Below are 16,035 nucleotides of genomic sequence, written 5' to 3' on the forward strand. Positions count from 1 at the left end.
AACTCCAACAGTGAGTAAAAACAAAACTTAGCCCTGACAGAAATTAAACTTAAACAAAACAGCCAAAGTGTGGTAGAGAAAACTGAACCCCAGACTCCAGAAGGTCTGCTGTGCTGCTTATACTCCTGATGATGTTCAGCTGACATCAGGAAAAACAACTGTTGTCCCATTAACATACATGAGATGCCAACACTGCGATGGCTGAGCCTCCCACAGAGACCTTAACTAGCTCTTCAGAAACCTATGGGTGACATCATGGATGCTTTGTCCGTAGTCATGTGCAGTGATGTTACTATATTGTCATTGCCAGCCATAGATAAATTCACAGTTTTGATACCAATAAAAAACTAATCACAACAAATGTTTTCATAGGACACTTCATGTTCCTCCATGCAAGAAATATGTTGATATGAAATAGCTGGTTTAGCTGTTATGATTTGCAGAATGGTGTTTCTCCATCCCCATCAGATCCATCCATGAGTCACGTGATCTCTAATCACTGTGGTGGGGTTGCTTTCTGTGTGCAGAGCAGGGTGTGTTGAATGTGTAAATGTGTGTGAAACAATCAGATGTTACAGCCATTTCTGAAGTCCACTGGTTGACCTAAAATAACAAAAATATTAATGAAGGAATATATGAATATGTGAAGGTTTTCTTTAAATCTATAAAATGTGTGACAGTGAGAACAAGTGGTGTAATCCAATAAATTATGTTTTAAAAAAAGCACATCCAACATGTGTTACACCTCAAGGAATCCTCAATATGAGGCCACAGTTCCAAAGGTTGAACCTTTCAGGAGGCAAGTGCTTCAAAACTTATTGACAAGACCACCGAGCAATTGCTGTAAACCAAGGGTCTCAAACCCTGTCTGGCTGGTGGCGACTGTAGGTATTATACATATAAGAAACGTGCAGTATTTGGCTGTTTTATGCTGAGTTACTGCCTCTCTCTGCAGATGTTTGGCTCAGTTTTATTTCTCATCATGCTGCTACTTTCATATTGTTTTCCATGTTTAGTGGGGTAATGGTGCTTGCTTTATTTTCCCTAAGGAAGGCAGCTTTTTTCCCACATCCGGCAGGTACTGTTTCCTCTGAACTCCTTAAAAAAACCACAGCAGCATCTGTCTTAAATCTGTCTGTGTCCATCACCTATCATCCTTTTGGAAAGAGAGTTCTCTCTTCACCAACAGAGCCTTTAACCTTTGCCATTATTTTCACCACACAAAAATGATTTTTAATTAAAATAGAGTCTGCATAAAAATAACATATTACATTATTATAAAGGCACAGATTTTACTTGGACTTCAGGTGTGAGATGGATGGTTTGATTTAAATCTCATTGGTAGTGAGTGAGTAGTACATGCATGGAAAGCCCTAGATATATACTGAAACTAAAGGATATTTTTCATAGTCAAAAGTTTTGGCAAGCTAGTGGATCATTATGCAAAACAGCCACAAAGTATTGCATTGTTAAGTAAATCAGCTTTTGCAAGAGGGCTGAATGATTGCTGTGTCCACACCGCTAATTACAGTATTTCCAAATCTCCTTATCTCCATATGGACATTGAAAACCAGGAGCTTCCACATCTATCTTACCTGCTGTAACACTGTGAATTTCTCCTGTGGGGGACTAATAAAGGATTCTCTTATCTCTAAGTAACCATATATAAAAAATATTGAAGCACACACAGACAGCACTGAGCTGTGCAGGTGAATCATGTCCAGTGAACGCCACTTCACTGTTTCCCAACAGCAAAGAGATTAGTTTTGGATAGACGGTGGACAACAAGCTCTCGGGATTACCTGCGTAATTAAACACATCATTTCATCACATTCCACACAAAACACCTTCAGCAGCTGATTGGACGACTGAGGCAGAATTTCCTCTTTAAAACCTCAGAGCAAAAAACCTCACCAGCAGACTCTGCAGTCAATAGCCCTATTGTCTTTGAAGGTAAGATTTTCATCACAGGTTTCTATAACAACCTGTATGAAAATTAAAATGTGTTTATTTATTTTGTATTTTCTGTTTTTCTGACTCTCCAGAAACTCTACAGCCATGAAGCTGCTCATCGTCGTTCTGTGCTTTATAACCATAAGCTGTGCCTTTCCTGTAAGTTTGACATAATTGATATGTTATATAAACCTGCATGTTTATGTCACGTTAAATGCAGAGTAATCTGTGTGATATCTAACATTTTGATCCTAAAGGTCTCTGAGGAGGATGAGCGTGTCAAACGCTCAAGCAGTAATGAGGTCAGAAAATTCATATTCATAATTCATGTGTTCTATTTGATTATGTTAAGTAAATTAATATAAATGTTGTATTTTCTGTCATTTACAGAACAACCGGTCTCAGTTCAACTCTCTGCTCAACAATCCAGTGATCCTTACTCAAATTGCTCAGCTGGCCGCCACTCAACCCGCCCAAGCTGCTGCGCTGCTTCAAATGCTGCTGGCATCTCTCCCTCGCTTAGCAGGCTAATGAGACGACACACGGAAAGACAGAGAAAAGGAAAAAAATCAATGCTAAGTTGATTCCATGCACCGCTATTTAAAAATAAAGGAATGATCAAAGATATTTTTCATAGTTTACATTTGTTTTTCAAAAGCATTCGAGCGGTCTGCTGTAGATATTTACTACATTGTAGTTATTACCAGGCAATTTTCTGTTGTACAATCTGGACATAAGAACACAAAATAGGACATATACAGTGCTGTGGAGGGGCAGGTTTATGTCTTAGTTACACCTCTCAGATCACAGTCTCTTACTGCAAAGAGAGATTTTATACATGCTAAAAGGGTGACATATAAAAAGAGCAAAAGGAAACAAAATTAAAACATTAGGCAAAGACAACTTCATGGACAGACAATCCAAAATATCCAACACACAGAGTTACAAATTACAACTATTTACTGTATTTATGCAATACAGCCCAATGCACACAATTTGCCAATATGTTATAAAACAGCTAAAAGTTGTACATTTTAAATATATTTACAATACAACAAACAAGATGCAAAGCTCAATTTTTTTTTCCTAAATGTTGCTTAAAAGTGTTTTGTTGTTTTTTTTATGTTGTTCTAGTAGCAGGCAAATACAACTTTAGTGGAACAACATAACTTTTTTCACATTGTGTGACATTTTTATTTTGCAATAATGAAACCAAAAAGAAACATAATATAAATATCAGGGCTGTGTCACTCCCTACTAAGTAAAAAAGTTAAAATGGGTCGTTACATTTGTTAATCAGAAATTCTTTATTGATCCCAGGGGAAAATTCCAGGTGCTCCATGTATACTCAAAAAACAGGTTAGAAATATAAAATAAGGTAAGAAAAATAATAAGAGAGTAGAATAAAGTTATAAGAGTTGAATAAAAAAAACCTAATTAAATTCTAAACACTAATAAACATTCAAGTTAAATCAAGGCAATTCAAAACTGGTAGTCATATATAATACAACCTATACTGTGTGCAGTAAAATGGGACAATGTCTACAATAAATCCAATATGGATCATGATGCATTGTGGGATACATTAAGGGCACTATAGGGTCTAAAAGTCTAAAAATTCTCACTACACATTTGGACAGCATTACAAAATGGCAAAGGCACTATATAGGGCCATATATAGTGATTAGGGAGTGACTTTGGACACAGCCTGCCCTTCCTACTTCCATACAGGATTTAACTTGGTGAACTTGGTGTGTTAACACAATTCTAAGAGGGAAAGACATAAGCAATGGCGTCAGAGGAGCAACTGTTGCTGCAGTCTGCATGGATTACCATTTCCAAACTATTGAAGTTTAATGTTTTACAGTGAAAAAGAAAGAAAGATTATTCACAATTGGAAAACAGGCAGTTCTCAGTATTCCCAGGAGTGGAGGTCCCAGCAAATTCACCCCAAGGTCAGACGGTGCATAATGTTTAGAGACATACAAAACCCCCCAAGAACTACATCTCAGAGCGTACAGGCCTCCCTGGGCCTGCTAAATGTTAACAGCTGTAGGGTATAGTTGGAAGAGTTGCCAGGATATACACAATGTCCGCTAAATAAATATAACAAGTTGTTCGTCATAACTTTTTAACATGACTGTAGTCTTCCAAGCAATGAAAGTGTATGAGAAGTTTTAGCAGGGCTGTTTGGAGGTAACACAGTGTTACAGATAAGAGAAGGACATTTTTAAGATTGATTCACTTCATTAGGGAGTCGACAGTTCTTCAACCATGCCGTTGTGCTTCCTACCTATTATTGCACATTAGTGTCAGTCGTATGTGATTAAAAGATTCTTCCAGGTAAAGTAATACACAAATAGAAATGATGATAGCAGCATTAGGAGGAATCAAATAAAGGCTACACTCCCCGATTTCGTTATACAGTCGTCAAATCCTAACATGTGCAGTGATGAGCTGGCAGAAATAAAAGCTTCTCCCACTGACTGCAGCTGGAAGCTACAAAGATTAATGGTTTAAACAAAATACATTAGATAGAATGCTTTTTGATTTGATAAATTAGAATTTAGCACTAACCCTAACTCATTAATTGAACATGTGATCATCTAGCTCTGTCTTCTTAATGTCTTATAAATATTTCAGTAATTTAAATCTCCTTTAAAACTAACACTTTGACTGCATATACTGCTTAAGGACAGCATCAGTACAATTCTCTTGTATGAGGCAGTCTGTAGTAACTAATATATACTACATGAATAGTATTATGCAATACATAGTATTATTTCACATTCAACATTCCAGTTAAATATAAGTATTATGATGTCTGTTGTCTGTTTAAATTTCAGTAATTTACACCTTATATTTAACTGGAATGTTGAATGTGAAATACCCATTTACAGTCATGTGTTTATTGTGTCATATTTGAATGATAATCCCATTTCATTTGTGGCACTGGACAAACTTCACACCACAACAGTGTATGAAGAAAATCAAAATACACTTATTTTTCATTTCTGAGTTTTATTCAGGAGATTTTGATTAGTGTGGAAACAAATCAATTGAAACCATTCTTAATTCTCAAATATAACATGATGTCAGAAAACAGTATCCACATGTTTTCATCTATTCTTCTCCTTTGTAATATCTAATATGTAGTGTTACTGGTGTCGAATTAGCCACTAGGAGCTGCAGTGGTGGTGGCGGCAGTGGTGCGCTGTAAGAGTGCAAGAAGCATCTGGAGCAGCTGAGAAAGGTTAGTCGAACTCGTTCGCTATAAAATAAAAAACAACAATGAACACATAAACAGAAATGTGACAGCATCAGGCAGTCATGATATCTAGAGGGCGCTCACCTCGCCGGAGTTAGAACTCGAGCGCTCTACTCGATCAGGTGCCAAGTCAACCTGATGGAAAAAAAAGGTTGTAAATGTGCTGGTTGGATATTACAGTACAATATGATTACACACAGTGTTTAACTTAGAGGACTCATCAGAGCCACGCTCAGCAGGCATGCAACCAGCAACAGGACCTTCAGCATAGTTTCAGTGACAACACCTGTTCAATAAACAAATAACAGTTCAGATGAATTCATGTAATATTGCTACAGCAACAACAAAAATAAAAATAAATAAAAATGTACCGTCAAGTCTTAACAACAGATGCAGATTGTCTCAAGGATGGCCAAGAGGACTGTGGTGATGGTGTTCTGAGCTGTTTCTTTATAGAGAGTGACAGGAGGAGGTTTAATCTCATTAGCATACTGCACTGTTGGGTAATTACATTTATTAAGAAATCATCAGCTTTCATTGTGAGGAAAGACATAATACGATGATAAGAGACACACGTGGACAGTGTGATATACTGTATATGTCCAGAGACAGTGGATTACAGGAACAATATATTTTAGCATATGCTTTTAAGTTCTATATACAGCATAAAATGTATGCATGTCAATATATGTACTTTTTCCACATAGAATAAACAGTTTACTCTTGTAGGTGTAATGTATAAAGTTTATTCTGGGACTGTGTGTCATGGCTTTCCATTTTAAGCTTTTTTCATGTCATTGCATTGCACTAAATGACAAAAGACAAAGTAGGGTCAGGTCTTATGACAGGAGCAGAGGGTCCTTCTCTGAAACTACTCAACTCCAAAATTGACACCCTGTTAATAATTGTGTGTAACAAGGGGTCAATGGTGCATCTAGACATTAATCGAGGCACCCAGGTGCTCAAAGAGCTTTACAAATTGGTATTTTAGGTTGGAAAATGTATATACTCCAAACACCAGGGTATACAAAAAACAAAGGTTTAATTTCTCGAAGCTAAAAGCTCAGTGTGTATTTCATACACCACCAGACACTAAAGCTACCACTCCACCCACTTTACACCGTCTGAACTGCTTCCATGAGTTGTCTGTATATTGCTGCACATTAAATTTGTATACACTGCTTCACATTCAATCAATTCACACACACACACACACCAATGGTGCAATCAAATGCCAGGATTGAATCTCAAACCTTATGATTAGTGAACTTAACAAACAACAATAAATACAAAATGTTAATAAAAGACAGTTTAGATGCTCCTTTCAGCAAAACAATCATTAAATACACACATTTTGTATTTTTAAATCAGACACAATAAAAAATATGTGCACAGTCAGATTACTGATGCTAACACAGATTTATAGATAGATAGATAGATTATGGGTTGTGGGTTACCTTGCCTCCTGCGGCGACCTGCAAAAAACCAGAGACAAGATGTTTGATAGATAGATAGGAGGATGATTGTCCATGTGTGCCACTGATTATCATCTTATGCATTTCCTGGAGGTGGAAAGGTTTCCTAATGATTGGAATTACCCAGTCACACGTCAATAGAATAATCTGTCTCTGTATATAAGAAACCCTTCAGAATCAAACATTAGCACAATCCTCTTCAATCCATCTGTGAGACAGCCTGCATAGGTTCTGAAGATGTAAATATAAAATGATACTAATATTATGTTTCTGCATAGCAGATGATGTTTGAGCATGTTATTCCTCTGAACTGTTTGTTTAACAGCTGTGATTAGTCAAACCATGTTGAAGGTGGTGCTGTTTCTGCTTGGATGCCTCCTGTGCCTCGCTCTGGCTAGTCCTGTAAGTGAGACGATGTTAAATCTATGATTAATACTCTTGCATTGTAACAACCAAACATCATAATTAGAACCCTCTGTTTGTTTTGCAGGCTGACCCACCACCCAAACGAGTTGAGCGCTCACATTTCCATAGAGTGAGTTTATCTGTCTCTCTTTCTTTTATTTAACTACTTCTTTCAACATTTAACATGATCATGAATGCTTCTGGTTGTCTTGCAGGGCCACCGTCCTTCTCATCGCCATGGTCCCCATGGCCGTCCTTTTTTAAATAGCCGGTTATTCCGAATCCTTCTTTCCATCCTCCGTCTAACTACCACTACACCACCTGCAACTACAACTACAGCTGTGACTACCACTACCACAGCTACTACCACCACCCCAGCTGCAACCACCAAATAACAAAGAACTCACAATTGTTTAAAATGATGTTGTCTTAATGAGTTCGAATAAATAACCTAACAAAATTCCTTTGCTTAGTTATTTTTTTCTTAGAAATCAGCAAATAAATTACCCAAATAAGATGTGAACATACCTGAATTTCCCTGAAGGACCTTCCCAAAGGGATTAATAAAGTCTATTCTATTCTATTCTATTCTATTCTATTCTATTCTATTCTATTCTATTCTATTCAGTCTCATGATGAATTTCCAAAGATGGTAATTGATGTAAGTGCTGTTTAACTGTGTGGCTCTGCTTTATTGATAGTTTGTTGTCAATTGTACAGTTTGAAATTTGTTTAGTCTTAATTACTGTATTTTTGGGTCACTTATGAGGTGAGACAGACACTTCTCGTTTTGTCTCGCGAGAGCATGACGCGCGGAAGTGACATAGGAGTTTGTTTTACCTCCCGCGCGAATTTTGAGGAGCGACAGGCAGAAGGCCTCACCTGGCTCAACTTAAGTTGATCAAATGGACAGTCGTAATGACTCTGTGGGACTTAAAAGAACTCTTTTCATGGCAAGCGTCCAGCAAGGTATTTGTATATGTTGTATGTGTTGCTAGATGTTGGTGGTGCTAGCGCTACCGTTAGCGTAGCATAGCTTATCTTAGTGTGGTCAATAGAGTTCAGCCTATCCAATTAGCATGTCATGAGCCACAGTGACAACAGGAGCTTTCTATCTGCTGTGTGTTGACCACGTGTGTGTGTGTGTGTGTGTGTGTGTGTGTACGCACATCTGGCCTCTGTGCACAGACAGCATCTGTAAAATGTAAAAGCGCGACAATGCCACCATGCAAATAATATTCAAACAACATAAGCTATTTTATTTGTTTAATAACAGAGCAAGGTATAGATCTGTTTTATAGGAAAGATAACGTTCATCATTTAACGTTATCTTCTGTTGACTTGACACAAACAGACCTCACACTAAGTGAAATAAAAATTCTATGTTTTGATTTATTTATTCATAAAAAATGTCCTCAGTTTACTTTCCCACAGGCTATGCCTCCTGTACAAAACTACAGCTGTTTTGACAATACATTTTGATTGATGAAAGTATATGTGTAGGCTATATTATGTATTATGGCGTTTTACAGAAATTGCTTGTGGGCTGTCAGGTGTGTGTGCATGGGTCATTTAAGGAATGTACTGCTAAAACAGCTGAAGTTGAAGGTTTTTATTTCGCAATATAAACTCAAGACTTATAATGTGTCAACCTGTTCTTGTATTGTAAAATGACATACATAACCACATAAATACAATAATTTTTATTTTTGATACTTTATTAATCCCAGAGGGAAATTCTTTACGGCTGTGTCATGCAATGACTAGCAAGGCGCGCCACAGGCTAGGGTGAAGTGTCTTGCCCAAGAACACACAACAGTGACTAGGGAGGAGTTGGGATCGAACCACCAACCTTCTGGTTACTGGACAACCCTGCTATACCACTGCGCCACTGCTTTTATCCCCATAATAACATTACATTACATTTAATAACATAAATATTATAATTATATGGAACTCCCAGAGGAACAACAAGGCAACTAAGTCAAATAATGAAACAGCTTTTGGTGTTATTATTCATGTGACTATGGGCATGTACTGTAGTTTATCTCAACCATAACCACATTTCACCTTTAATCGCCTAATTGTTTGGATGAGGCTGAATTAGGGTGCGGGATGTTCCATTATCAATAACGTTGAGTGACCTGCAGGTATCGCCGACCATATTCTTTGTGCAAAAATCTGCTGATTTGGGTTTTCTTTCAATAGTCTATAGGTGTCAGATATTGCGGTTAGGCTGGTATCGGCACTCGGCCATCCCTAAAATGTATATCAGTCTGGTAACAGAGGCACTATGTGCTGCTGCATAAAGGAAGCAACACTGCCACCTAGCTGCTGTTGAAGTTTATGATATCACAAATACAGATGCTGTTGATGGAAAGCAAATCATCATTTAAATAAAAATAAAAAATCATGATTTGCACATAAATTTTCTCCTAATTACATTATTAATTATACAGGAAATGTATTTTGTTGAGCATTATTTTAGATGATGTTCAGGACAAACTAATAATCAATCTTTATCTATTTTACATTTATTCTTTATTTTGCCAGTTTTTGTCCTTCATAGTATCTGTTTTAAAACCAAACGTGAGGTTTTGTGAATCAACACGACGATAAATATGATTTTTATTATCATATGTCAGATGTCTGCATTTCTTCATTACTCAATATGTTGCGTGTCAGGAAACTACTTATTATTTTGTTTGCTACTGTCATCTTTTTTTATGAGCTTGTCAGTGGTTTGTTTTTTCCCCCTACCTGATTCCTCTTGCTTTTGTCCTTTAGGGCAAACTCCGCTCCTATATGATGTACAGTATATGCTAAAGACCCTGTTCCAGGGGGAAAATGACATCAGGATTTAGTTACTGTAAACACAGTTCTCAGTCTGCTCAGTGCAGACGGAAGGAATTATGAATCCCCGATGATAGAAGCAATCATCTGTTCTGCTTTGGATTTGGATGGATTAAAGTTTACATTCCATACAAATGAGCTATTCGACTTCATCATCACATCACTCATCTGCTGTTATATTTTAATACCAGTGACTTTTCCCTCTTTGGTCTGTGCATCATTGTAAGATTATTAAATCTTTACATAGTCAGACATAAAATCTCACCTGCAACAGTGTGTAAATTTTAATGACTGCTTTAGAGGAGAAAAAAGACATCCACCATGTGTAAACAGGATGATTGAAGTATTTGGAAAGGATTGAGCAAGTGGTGCTTGGGTGCAGGTCAGAATACAGCTATAGGCAGCAGGTATCACTGTTTCGCAAGCAGAGAGAACTTTGAAAACATGTCACTGTTCACTGACAGCAAATATTCAGGTCTTTTCCAAGTGTAACAGCAATCTAACGTGGTATTTTCCCTCATTGGAATCTTTCAATGAAAACAGGGTGTTGTGCAAATAATAATGCTGTAAGACTTTAAGTCTATGAGGATTACAAACAGGATGTGGACCTTTAATGTTACCAAAACACAGTCTAGTCATGTAATGCAATTGTGTTCACGCCTATTTTGGTTTCGGCTTCCGAGGCGGCAATGACACTGACCACATGAGAGATGAAGTAACAGCTTTAAAGCGTAAAAGCAATGTAGACACACCGAGGCTGTTTAAAAGCTAATGAAGCCTTCTGGACGAAGGTAGAGACACAGGCTTGATATTTTATTAATTATTAAGCTGTTTACACTCACGTGGCAGCTCCAGCTATCGAAGGGATTTGAATCACAGCATGAACTGCAGGATGAAGGTCTTTCTTCTGATGCTTTTCTACTTGATGAATGCCACTTTAACTGTAAGTACAACGCATTTATGCAAAGTTAATTACATTTAGAGACTTTTCTACAACATATTCTTTTGCTTTTGTTGCAGAGCTGTCATCATCATAGCAGTGAGTCTGACAGTGATGAGGTGAGAATTTAATTGTTTTATGACATGATGTGAATTATACAGCAAGACCGACGCACATGTTTTTTTTCTTTGTGCACTGCAGAGTGGTCAGCGTTACCCATGGTTTCTACCCAGACCCATTCCTTCCTGGCCTACGTTCCCTCTCTGGCCTCTGTTTCCTGGTGTGTGGCCACAACCTCCTCCACCTCCAACAGTGGCTCCAACAACGAGGACAACAACGAGGACAACAATAAAAACGACCCCAGGCCCTGTGCTGCCTACCACCTCGGCCCGAGGAGACAATATTTGAACACTGCTATATACACAGTGTGATGATTGTGTTTGTTTTTAGCACAATTTATTGGCTAATTTATTCCATTTGTCACAGTTCAGTATTGGTTCAACACTTGTTGAACATTTGTGTGTTTTGTTAACTCATTTGAATCATCAAAATTAAAAAAAAATAGTGGTTTGTCAGGTAGTATAATGTATGATGAGGAGTTTTGTTAGAGGCTGGTCTTGCAGACATCAATGGGAGGGTGCTGAACACACCTCGGTGTAATATCCACTCAGTGGCCACACACACATCACCAACCCTGGATCAAGTTAGCTTAAGAAAGGGATGAGTGTTAAGCTGGTAATACCTGACTGCTTCATCAGTGAAGTCTGTCGCAGCATATCTTTTTTTTTTATAGTGACTCATCTTCCTGTATTATTCATTGAACTGTTTTGACATAATATATCCAAATTTTCATATATGTACACCTTTTTGTTATATTATACAGCTTGATGACACACAACACACTTTTTTTTGTTCAAAACATTGTCTTTCCACAGCTGCTCATCTTGAATGTAATGTTTTCTCAAAATCAAATTGTCAAAGTTTGGTGTAAAAGGGATCTCATATATATGCACTGAATAATGTCTTTATGTGTTCGTATTTGATGTTTTGGGGAGTTTTGATGGCTTTGACAAATAAAATTTAGTTTGACAACATTTTTTGGGGTCAACTACTGAACTGATTTTGAGCAAATCCAGCCCATTCCACTTTGTTGAATCTCTCAAGCTCCTCCTTTTTTCATGTTTGTTTTTTCTGATAATGTTCTTGGTCCCAGACTTACTGAAGCATCCCCACAGCATTATGTTGCCACTTCTGTGTTTGACTGTGGGAACTTTGTTCTTTCGGTTGGGACCATATGACATGCTACCAGTATGTGTTTCTCCAAGTTGTCCCTAGCGTACTTTAGTCTGGCTTGCAGGTGACCTTTCTGCAGAAGTGTTTGTCTTTTTTTTGACACTTCAAGTCGAGACTTGGCTGAATCATTCAGTGGTGTCTTGGCAGTTGTTCTAGGCTAGGTTTACTGCCAAAGCCTTCAAAACGGTTCTCTTCTTATCTCTGAGAGTCTTGTTCTGCAGTGTTTGACTCTTTAACCTTCTCATGCCAGTTCTTGAGAACTGCGACAGAGATTGTCTGAATATTTGCATGCCTTGTATCCTCATGTCAGGCAGTTACTTTTGTTTTGATGATTTTGTTTTGACTTTGGGAAAAGTTTTGTTACAATGATTTCCAAACAAAGCACAAAAATATCTTCCATATTACCTATTTCAGTATGAGAACTATGACTGTCAGCATCTGCTGGGTAATCCCCCCAGCCGTAGGGTGGAGTATACAAAATCTGAAGCTTTGACAGCACCAATCTGTCACTCAAAGCTGCTCAAGGCATACATTTAGGTCTTATGGCAATTTAAACAAGTCATAAATGGGTACATTATCAACCAAGACCAAAACAATACCTGATAATTATGGGAGTCACATACTTTTGCATTAAAATATAATGCAAAAGTAATTTAGTTTTCTCTAGTATACCAAACATGTTCTGTGTATTATGCTTTTTTAACTTTTGTCTAATTAAAATTGTAAATCTAGTAAAAACATGAAGCTACTTTTGATTCAAAGGGCACAATGTTCATTTATATCACAAGCACAAACTAGCCTCCCCCACTCAGCACATGGATCTACATGATTCAGGTTACAGTAAGCACAGGAATTAGCTTAGGCTGTGACTGTCTGCAGTGTCACTAGTCACTTATCCTCGGAGGTTTGCCTGACATGTGCTTAAAGAAACACCTATAATTTTTACATTTGTCTTGTGAATAAAAAGAAAAGCTTTTAAAAGAGCTGAGTGCAAGAACAAGAATATTTTACTGTTACTAAGGAAACGCGGTCTTATCTATATACACGTGTGTGTGTGTATGTTTCAGGCAGCTTCAGTGAGATTCTACTTAGAAACCTTTTTTTTTACACTACATGTATATGGTTTGCCCATAATTACAACAGTGAGAGAGACACATCAGCCGCACCCACAGGTGCTCTGAGTAACAGGAAAACCTCAGGTGCTGAGTCCCCGCCATGTTTGTTTGTTCATTTTCTAGAGACATTACAGCATTCTAATTGGAGGAAAACATGTAGTTTAGGCCATTCAGTAGATTTTCTTTGACACACACAGCAGACAATTAAGATGAATTTGTCTGTTTCTTTCTGCCATGTGATTGGTTGTTTCAGTCAGCGAGCCATGCATAAGTCGATGCTCCCTTCCATGCAGTTTCAGTGAATTCACTCTGAGTCCACTCTGGGGACCTCGAGAGCTTTCATTGATCCTGTTGGAATCAATTTCTATTTTATTTTGTTTCATTTTTAGAAATGATTTTCATAATCCTTATGTCATGCTTCTCTTTAATGGCATCTGCAGTACCTGTAAGTATGCTCATATTTTGTATATATCCTATTTTTAATTTATTTATTTTAAACATTTTTAATGATTTTTTTTTAATCTACTATCATAAATTCATATCATAAATAAACTTTGTTTTTTTAGGTCAGTCCAAATGTCCTTCCTCTCCAGCAGTCACAAGGAGTAGCCACGCAGACTCAAAGACTTCAGCTTGCCACAAACCAGAACCCTGACATTCAGGAGCCGGCCTCTCTTTCTCCCAATTTGGAGCAACAACAACCTGTGACTCCCCAGCAGCAGCAGCAGCAGCAGCAGCTGGATCTCCAGAATAACCCTCGGTTTGGTCCTTCATTGCAGCACTACAGTTGGTCTCCACCAGGGGGCAGTGCACTGATCATCCCTCTGCAGCCAAGCATCCACGGACCTCAGCATGCTAATGCTAATCAGCTGACACTTCCACAGCAGCCACAGGTAGGACAGGAAGAAGAAAAACAAGTGAACAAAAAAAGGACATGATTCAGCTCTTAATGTTACAACAATAACAAGTTTTAAATGTGTTTTGTTGCTGGTTGCAGATTTTTCCACCCTATGGATACCTCCCTATGTTCCCATCACCCTATAGCAATCAGCTGGTGAGGAAACACCCTGTATATGTTACACACTGCATGCGCTCCAGTTGACAACTTGCAGTGGGGATTTTTTTTCTCTCTCTTTCTGTGCTGTCAGCATACACTTAAAAGAAAAACTGAAAGAGCCTGAAGCTCCTTTTATAAAAGACAGTGTTGTGGAAATAGAGACATCTGTATTTTGCCATAAGTTAATGGTTGATTTATGACCCCAGAGACATGCTGCTGCCTTGCATTTGATTTAGTGATATGAAGTATTTGCCTTTATAATCTATCTTGGAGCAGGAGGATAATAATTGCATTTTTAGCTGTCAGTGCAAAAAATTATAGACAAAAGATTACATCTTTTGACTTTTCTCTTAGTTCTCTCCATATGGATTCCCTGTGATGTTTGAACCACCTCGACCACAGTTGCCAGCATCTCAGCTCCCAAACAGCCCAGTGTTACCTGCAGAAAATACAGCAGCAGCAGCAGCAGCAGCAGCAGTGGCCACTGCAGGAAATACAGTGCAGCCTCAGCAGCAGCAACAACAGCAACAGGTGTCTGCATTTCATTAAAAAACTATTTAAGAATACAGCCTAAAACTAAAGAGAAGTGAAGGCTAACTTTCTCCTTCACAGAATACCCCGGTTGTATACATGCTACAGCAACCCATGGTAAATACACTATGAATTATGTTCTTCGTAATTTCACAATTCTCTTCCTCACAATATTTGACATGTGCTGTCATTCTTCTACTAGAGCAATACAATGGGCGGTCTTAGCTCGGAGGAACTCGAGGTAACACAGCCAAGATTCTTATCTGCCTCTGAGCTTGTTCAAACAGTCTATTCAGCGAACTCAGTGATCCCATAGATGGTCCAATAATTGTTCCCCCTCCCTCCTTCCTTTGCGTTTTACAGTATCTTTCCTCTCTATTCTGTTTAAGATGGCAGCTAAGATGAGCCAGCTCGGTGTGTACATGCCTAGTGTGCTCACAAACATGCCTGCAGGAGCTTCTCAGTCTCAGAGCCGAGTTGCTGGACTTCCAAATCCACAACAGCAAGGCGCTGCAGGAATCATGGAGGCCTCAGCAGCTGGAGTGTCGCAGACACAGGGGCTGCCCTGCTCTGGATCGCAGCCAAACGCTAACAGCGTCCCCGCAGGTTTAGAGAAAGCAGCACCGGAGGCGGCCTCAGTCCAAACACCTGTTCAAGCCAAACTCTAATCCACGCAAGGGCAACTCCACCTGACAATGCAGCCACCAGCAGACAATACGCACGGCTGATGGAAAATATAAACTAATATAGACTTCTCAATACTATTAATATGTTATTACCATTATTGTTTTCTCATTGATATTGAATAAAAAGGAAACAGATCTTATCTAAACTGTATCGTATCAGTTTCTTTCACAATGTTGGTCCAAATAACATTTTACAGCGAATCTGCATGCTAGTGGTCACTGATACTTTAAATTAGGTTCAGTGTCTTGGACATTGTTTTGGCTCTTGTCATGTTGTTCTGAAGTATAGTCACAGACACAGTATGCTAGTAATTAAAGTCAAGAAGCAAAAGAGGAACTTTTTTATATTGTCATATAAACAGTAGCACAAACTGTGCTGCTCTCCAGCCTTCACCAGGTCTTTAAAGAGTTTAAGCTTTACAGAGCTGATTTTCAACTGAGAAGAATCCCACAAACTCC

General features: G+C 38.3%; 1 protein-coding gene and 2 long non-coding RNA genes across 4 annotated transcripts; 2 read left to right on the forward strand and 1 right to left on the reverse strand.

The window, feature by feature from the left end:
- Window positions 1-4,957: 4,957 nt before the first annotated feature.
- LOC114441520 (uncharacterized) lies at window positions 4,958-5,356 on the reverse strand. The gene is made up of 2 exons (XR_003671270.1): window positions 5,306-5,356; window positions 4,958-5,224 (listed from the first exon to the last, which is right to left on the reverse strand). It is a non-coding gene; the product is annotated as an uncharacterized LOC114441520 (long non-coding RNA).
- A 2,596-nt stretch (window positions 5,357-7,952) lies between these two features.
- On the forward strand, window positions 7,953-15,608 carry ambn (ameloblastin). Of its 2 annotated transcripts, none has more exons than XM_028408192.1 (7): window positions 7,953-8,070; window positions 13,869-14,195; window positions 14,300-14,356; window positions 14,714-14,890; window positions 14,972-15,007; window positions 15,093-15,131; window positions 15,280-15,608. In XM_028408192.1, the coding sequence occupies exons 1-7, from the start codon at window positions 8,020-8,022 to the stop codon at window positions 15,556-15,558; spliced, it is 966 nt and encodes a 321-aa protein (XP_028263993.1). In that variant the 5' UTR covers window positions 7,953-8,019; the 3' UTR covers window positions 15,559-15,608. The 2 variants fall into 2 exon arrangements, with proteins under 2 accessions (XP_028263993.1, XP_028263982.1); XM_028408181.1 differs by lacking the exon at window positions 7,953-8,070 and adding an exon at window positions 13,618-13,747.
- LOC114437473 (uncharacterized) lies at window positions 10,552-12,005 on the forward strand. Its single transcript, XR_003670912.1, has 3 exons — window positions 10,552-10,897; window positions 10,975-11,013; window positions 11,096-12,005. It is a non-coding gene; the product is annotated as an uncharacterized LOC114437473 (long non-coding RNA).
- Window positions 15,609-16,035: the final 427 nt, after the last annotated feature.

This window comes from Parambassis ranga, chromosome 1, assembly GCF_900634625.1.
Source record: "Parambassis ranga chromosome 1, fParRan2.1, whole genome shotgun sequence".
NCBI lineage: Eukaryota > Metazoa > Chordata > Actinopteri > Ambassidae > Parambassis > Parambassis ranga.